Genomic DNA, 7,500 nt, shown 5'->3' with positions numbered 1-7,500 from the left:
CACACACATACATACATATATTCATACAGTATATTTGTATATTAATACACACTAAAGTTACTTAAAATATGCACACAAATAATTATTTTTGCATTGCACTATTAATCATTTAATATTTACCATTATTGGAAATATAATTTTACTATTGCAAACTAGCTGTAGTTAGTTTTCTCAATCTCAGCATAACTGGCAAAAATCTTATTTTTCAACATAGATTCCAGTAGTTGCAGACTCCCTTATTTATAAATGAGTCTGCCACCCTAAATTGCCTGAAGCCCAGTATTTCTGCTTGCAGCTGTATTTGTAAATGGTTTTTAACCATTTCTTACATGATGCAAGAGAAGTTAAAGCCAAGCTCAAATATTTCACACTTATTAAGTTTAATGCTAATATAAAACAATAGTAATTTTAATGCAAACAAATGCGTGCATGATATTTGTGTAATAATAGTCACTAAGTTACACGCAAATAGTTTTTTCCCTTTATGTTATCCATGATTAAGTAGTATTTGTGTTTCATTAGTAATGTTTTTTTCACCATTGTTGTGTAAGGCAAATTCAAATATTCAGAGCACATTTTATGTTTATTGCTAATTTAAAAACAGTCGCAATTTTAATGCAAACAAATATGTTCATGATATTTGTGTAATAGTAGGCACTAAGTTACAAACAAATACTTTTTTTTTTTTTTTTTTGCATTGTTATCCATGATTCAGTAGTATTGTTTATTTAACCATGAGTTACATGAGGCAAACAAGCACATATTATGTTTAATGCCTATATAAAAACAACAGTAATTTGAATGCAAACAAATATGTGCATGATATTTGTGTAAGAGTAGGCACTAATTTACACACAAATAAGTGTTTTTGCATTATGTTAGTTATGTTAATTAGTAACTATTATGTTAGTCAAGAATAAATATAAAATATTTTGAGCACATGTTTTCTTTAAAACAGATTTTTTCAGTGTTTTTGATGCAAATTTAGTCTCTAAATTTATTCTCTCCAGACATGGACGTCGCGCTGTCTGATGAAATATTATGCCACTGTGGCAACTTCTTCTCAGAGGTGCCAGGACACTGTAGAAAGGATAGAAAAACGAGTACTGGACTCCAACCCTGTCATGGAGGCTTTTGGTAAGAAATCCAGAGGCAAAAATGACCACCGAATTAATACTTAAGCATAACTCTCTTTCTTAATCCATTGTTTTCCTCTTCCTCAGGCAATGCATGCACATTACGCAACAACAACAGCAGTCGCTTCGGAAAATACATTCAGCTTCAGCTCAACAGGTCAGGCTTTTTTTGTTTTATTGACTTTAGGCATATAAACTTAAAGCATCTTGTGATTGGTTTAAGTATTTGTGATTTTATAATGCAGTTCTCAGTTGCTGGTTGGAGCATCAGTGCAGACGTATCTTTTGGAGAAGACCAGAGTGGCTTTCCAAGCACCAAATGAGAGAAATTTCCACATATTCTACCAGGTAAATTATTTACACAACCTTATAAAAATACTTTTTATGTAATTTTTACTGAAATTACAAATAATATAACAATATATTTCATGCTGATGCTTATTTAACTTGGTCAAGTTAACATTCTATTTAATTATTTAATGATGATTAAAGGTAGAGATGGTCAAAAATAGGTATAGTGGGAGTGTTTAAGTTCATATTTCTAAAGCTAAATATCACTAAATACACATAGAAACATTGTTTTTAGAGATATCTTGATCATATTATCTATATATATTTTTTAAAACTGGTGTCATCGCTCTCCACTTCAAAATTTAAATTCAACACATTTTTAGATATGGGAGTCTAATTGATTTATTTAAGTATATTTTAAATATGCTTTCTTAGTATAATGGAATTTATAGCATATGCATTTTTATGCATTTAATAGCACTTTAGTCAACTTTGGTTGTTTTTAAATGTGCTTTATGAATGAATATTTGAAGTTTGCAAAATGTACTTGCAACTCTACCTGACAAAAGCCTTGTCATCAATCCCAGTTGTAAGAGCAACGAATAATAACTTGACTTCTAGTTGATCATTTGGAAAAGTGGCAGAAGGTAGATTTTTCCTGATAAATCATCTGTGGAGCTGCATCCCAATCATCACAAATACTGCAGAAGACCTACTGAACCCACATGGACCCCAGAAGCTCACAGAAATCAGTCAAGTTTGGTGAAGGAGAAATCATGGTTTGGGGTTACATTCAGTATAGGGGCGTGCGAGAGATCTGCAGAGTGGGTGATCAACATCAACAGCCTGAGGTATCAAGACATTTGTGCTGCCCATTACATTACAAACCACAGGAGAGGGACAATTCTCCAGCAGCATAGCGCTCCTGCTCATACTTCAGCCTCCACATCAAAGCTCCTGAAAGCAAAGAAGATCAAGTTGCTCCAGGATTGGCCAGCCCAGTCACCAGATCTAAACATTATTGAGCATGTCTGGGGTAAGATGAAGGAGGAGGCATTGAAAATGAATCCAAAGAGTCTTGATGAACTCTGGGAGTCCTGCAGGAACGCTTTCTTCTTCATTCCAGATGACTTTATTAATCAGTGATTTGAGTCATGTCAGAGATGTATGGATGCAGTCCTCCAAGCTCATGATGGAGTCAGACACAATATTCATTCTGTCTCCACTGCAGCAGGACTTTATATTCTATACTGGACATTATTTCTGTTCAGTGACGAGACTTTTGTCTAAGCAGAGTCAGACTTTACTGTCCTAATGAAATCATTCAAAATCAAGGCATGATCATATTTTATTTCAGTCAAATAAGCGTCATCTAGAGGTCATTGCCTTTCATTTAAGACAATTTTGATATCAAATAATCTTGAATGATATTTGTTGTTCCTAAAACTTGGATTCGCAACAAGATTTTTGTCAGGTTGTGTAGAATCTGCCACATGCATCTGCAAACATTCAAATGTGTCCAGCAGTCGATTTTATTTGCAAAGATTGCACATGTGTTATGATTTGTAGGCTGACTGTTTGTTTCTTTCATTTAAAGATGATGAAGGGAGCCACAGAGCAACAGAGACTAGAATGGAGGCTGCCTCTGGAGCAAGACTTTGTTTGGCTGCCACATGCAGAGAAAACCTTAGAAGGCAAGTGTCATACTTCCAAGAATTAATATTTTAAAGCATGCAAGTCAGTATTTGGAGAAATGTAAGGACATTTATATTGGAGCTGTGGGGATGAATTGAGAAATTATTGTGCCATCAGTTGTAAAACATTAGCCTAGAGTGCCATCTGGTGTTAAACTAGCTTAGAGCACCGTATGCTGTTATAAAACTAGACTAAAACGACATCAGCTGTTAAAAAACGAACCTAGAGCAACATCGGCTGTTTAACAGCTAGCCTAGAGCGCCATCGACTGTTTAAAAACTAGACTAGAATGCCATCGGCTGTTTAAAAACGAACCTAGAGCGCCGTTGGTTGTTTAACAGCTAGCCTCGAGCCCCATTGGCTGTTTAAAAACTAGCCTAAAGTGCCGTATGCTGTTTAACAACTAGCCTAGAACAACGTCAGCTATTAAAAAACTAGCTAAGAACAACATCGGCTGTTAAAAAACTGGCCTAAAACAACGTTGGCTGTTTAACAGCTAGGTTAGAGCACCGTCGGCTGTTTAAAAACTAGCCTAGAATGCCATATGTTGTTTAAAACTTAGCATAGAATGGCATCGGCTGTTTAACAGCTAGCCTAGAGCGCTGTCGACTGTTTAAAAACTAGACTAGAATGCCATCGGCTGTTTAAAAATAAATCTAGAGCGCCGTCGGCTGTTTAATAGCTAGCCTCGAGCGCCGTCGGCTGTTTAACAGCTAGCCTCGAGCGCCGTCGGCTGTTTAACAGCTAGCCTCGAGCGCCGTCGGCTGTTTAACAGCTAGCCTCGAGCGCCGTCGGCTGTTTAACAGCTAGCCTCGAGTGCAGTCGGCTGTTTAACAGCTAGCCTCGAGCGCCGTCGGCTGTTTAACAGCTAGCCTCGAGCGCCTTCTGCTGTTTAACAGCTAGCCTCGAGCGCCATCGGCTGTTTAACAGCTAGCCTCGAGTGCCTTCGGATGTTTAACAGCTAGCCTCGAGCGCCATCGGCTGTTTAAAAACTAGCCTGGAACAACATCAGCTGTTAAAAACTAGCCTAAAACAACGTGGGCTGTTTAACAGCTAGCATAAAGCGCCGTTGGCTGTTTAACAGCTAGGTTAGAGCACCGTTGGCTGTTTAAAAACTAGCCTAGAACGACATCGGCTGTTTAACAACTAGCCTAGAACGACATCGGCTGTTTAACAACTAGCCTAGAGCGCTGTCGACTGTTTAAAAACTAGACTAGAATGCCATCGGCTGTTTAAAAATTAATCTAGAGCGCCGTCGGCTGTTTAACAGCTAGCCTCGAGCGCCTTCGGCTGTTTAACAGCTAGCCTCGAGCGCCTTCGGCTGTTTAACAGCTAGCCTCGAGCGCCATCGGCTGTTTAAAAACTAGCCTGGAACAACATCAGCTGTTAAAAACTAGCCTAAAACAACGTGGGCTGTTTAACAGCTAGCCTAAAGCGCCGTTGGCTGTTTAACAGCTAGGTTAGAGCACCGTCGGCTGTTTAAAAACTACCCTAGAACGACATCGGCTGTTTAACAACTAGCCTAGAGTGCTGTCGACTGTTTAAAAACTAGACTAGAATGCCATCGGCTGTTTAAAAACGTAATATAGAACAGCATCAGCTGTTTAAAAACTAGCCTAGAACGACATCGGCTGTTTAACAACTAGCCTAGAACGACATATGGTGTTTAAAACTTAGCATAGAATAGCATCGGCTATTTAAAAACTAATCTAGAACAACATCAGGTGTTTAACAGCTAGTCTAGAGCGCCGTCAACTGTTTAAAAATTAGACTAGAATGTCATTGGCTGTTTAAAAACGTAATATAGAACAGCATCAGCTGTTTAAAAACTAGCCTAGAATGCCATATAGTGTTTAAAACTTAGCATAGAATGGCATTGGCTGTTTAACAGCTAGTCTACAGTGCCGTCGACTGTTTAAAAACTAGACTAGAATGCCATTGGCTGTTTAAAAACGAACCTAGAGCACCGTCGGCTGTTTAACAGCTAGCCTCGAGCGCCTTCGGCTGTTTTAAAAACTAGCCTAAAACGCCGTATGCTGTTTAAAAACTAGCCTAGAACAACGTCGGCTGTTTAACAGCTAGCCTAGAGAGCCATTGGCTGTTTAACAGCTAGGTTAGAGCACCGTCGGCTGTTTAAAAACTACCCTAGAACGCCATGTGGTTTAAAACTTAGCTTAGAATAGCATTGGCTGTTTAAAAACTAACCTAGAACAACATCAGCCGTTTAACAGCTAGCCTAGAGCGCCGTCGACTTCAAAAACTAGACTAGATTGTCATTGGCTGTTTAAAAACTTAATATAGAACAGCATCAGCTGTTTAAAAACTAGCCTAGAGCGCCGTCGGCTGTTTAACAGCTAGGTTAGAGTGCCATTGGCTGTTTAAAAACTTAATATAAAACAGCATCGGCTGTTTAACAGCTAGGTTAGAGCACCGTGGGTTGTTTAAATTCTAGCCTAGAACAACATCAGCTGTTTAACAGCTAGCCTAAAGCGCCGTCGACTGTTTAAAAGCTAGCCTTAAGTGCCATATGGTGTTTAAAACTTGGCATAGAATGGCATCGGCTGTTTAAAATCTAACCCAGAAAGACGTTGGCTGTTTAACAGCTAGCCTAAGGCGCCATCAACTGTTTAAAAACTAGCCTAGAGTGCCTTCAGCTATTTAACAGCTAACCTAGAAGGCTGTCTGTTGTTTAAAAACTAGCCTAATCCGCCATCTATTGTACAAAAAACACTAACCTAGAGTTCCATTTGCAGTTAAAGGCTAGCCTGGAGCACCTTCTGCTGTTAAAAGTAAGCCTAGAGCGCAGTCTGCTGATAAACTAACCCAGAGCACAATCTGCTGTTAAAAAACTAGCCTGGAGCTCATAATCAATTCCAGTGAGAATTGCAGTGCATTTGGAGAAAATCTCAGAATCAGTGCAGAATGATTTCTTAACTGGATTTATTGCAGCTGCAGCTCTAATATTTTTTGACTTTCTGTTCGTGTCTGAGCAGAAGACTGTTTGCAAGAGACGGTGGAAGCCATGATCAGCCTTGGCATTGATGAAGGGAAACGGGCACAGCTATTCAAGGTATATTATTATATTATTAAAGCATATTATATTAAATTATTTATATATTATATTAAAGCATCAGTGGTGTTTGGAGATGAGTGCTGTCAATGTTGGTCAGCGATTAGTTGTGTTATTACTTACTGATTAAGGGTGTCACGATCCTCCAAATCCTCGATTCGATTACATTTTCGATTCATAAGTCATGATTCGATTTGATTTTCGATTATGAATAATTAATTAATTAATAACCAATTGATTATTTGTAGCCTACCGTTTAAACTACCTGACCTGCATGGTCTTTGTTTTACCCATAACCAAATCATACAGTAAATGATAAGTTAAAGGTAAAGTTACACACATAATTACCAAAATCTATCTATTAAATTAATCAATCTATTAAAGAAACATTGGCTAGAATTCTGCATTTCAGGCTTAAATTATAGAGAGACATATGTTATATATAGCAGATGAACCGAGACTGCATCAGATCGCGAAGCAGATTAATGTTGATCATTTCCGCACTGACAGCTCGAAAGAAAGAACAAAACAACTGGCCTAACACAACATAATATAAGATTAAAACATGAAAAAATTATCAGATAGTAACTTCGGTCAATTGTCCTAACGGATAAACCGAGATCAGGCTGGATAAACAGCTCTCTGTAATATTTCAGCATGCTTTCACTTTCGCATTTACCGGTAAGAATGACATCTCGCCCTGCTCATCATTCTCTCTTCATATAGCCGTATATATGGCTATTACACGATCATAATACACTGTGATATAGCCTGGGTCGTTAGTTCGTTGCATTGTTTTGTTTTCTCACTACAATCGATCCGCTCAATAGGGCAGAGACCGTCTCATTCAGGCGATCTCGGACTGATTGATTTGGCGCAGATGCGAGTGCAACTGCTGGATATATGCCAAACAAACCGCGCTAACGGGGGAAACGAGACAGATTCCGAAATAAACGTCTATGTGTGAAAGCACCGTAAGATTGTATTTGCACACAATTGACAGACAGTCGCAGCATGCAGCTCTGGCTCGATCTGGCACGCAACAAGGCAGCACTGTACACTGACCCGAGCGTCTCGCACGCTGGCCCCGGGCCATCGGGCAGTCCTTATCGTCGAGCCCTGAAAGTTTAAGCCCTGTCGACGGTTCTCCTGCGTCTGCACAGTTTAACAAGCACTTCAACAAGCCTGTTTTTCGGAATCTGTCTCGTGACATTGGGGGCGTGGCAGCATCGATGATTCTATTTTTTGATTCGATAATCGAAATTGAGCATAAATTTCGATCGATTTCGATTTAAAATCAAAATCGTG

General features: G+C 38.8%; 1 protein-coding gene across 4 annotated transcripts in view; it reads left to right on the top strand.

Annotated features, from left to right (window-relative positions):
• myo19 (myosin XIX) overlaps window positions 1–7,500 on the top strand; it is a 62,212-nt gene that overhangs the window by 25,170 nt on the left and 29,542 nt on the right. For all 4 annotated transcript variants that reach the window (XR_012406639.1, XR_012406638.1, XR_012406640.1 and 1 more), the window contains exons 5-9: window positions 1,011–1,137; window positions 1,224–1,293; window positions 1,382–1,484; window positions 3,025–3,121; window positions 6,116–6,192. Coding sequence is in view for 1 of the 4 variants with exons in the window: in XM_073951854.1 (XP_073807955.1) it covers window positions 1,011–1,137; window positions 1,224–1,293; window positions 1,382–1,484; window positions 3,025–3,121; window positions 6,116–6,192 (474 nt within the window). In the remaining 3 variants the exon portion in view is untranslated. The remainder of the gene's footprint in view (window positions 1–1,010; window positions 1,138–1,223; window positions 1,294–1,381; window positions 1,485–3,024; window positions 3,122–6,115; window positions 6,193–7,500) is intronic.

The sequence above is a fragment of the Danio rerio genome, chromosome 5 (genome assembly GCF_049306965.1).
Source record: "Danio rerio strain Tuebingen ecotype United States chromosome 5, GRCz12tu, whole genome shotgun sequence".
Taxonomy (NCBI): Eukaryota; Metazoa; Chordata; class Actinopteri; order Cypriniformes; family Danionidae; genus Danio; species Danio rerio.
Note: the sequence above shows the minus strand (reverse complement) of the source record. Positions and strands in the feature narration are given on the sequence as shown.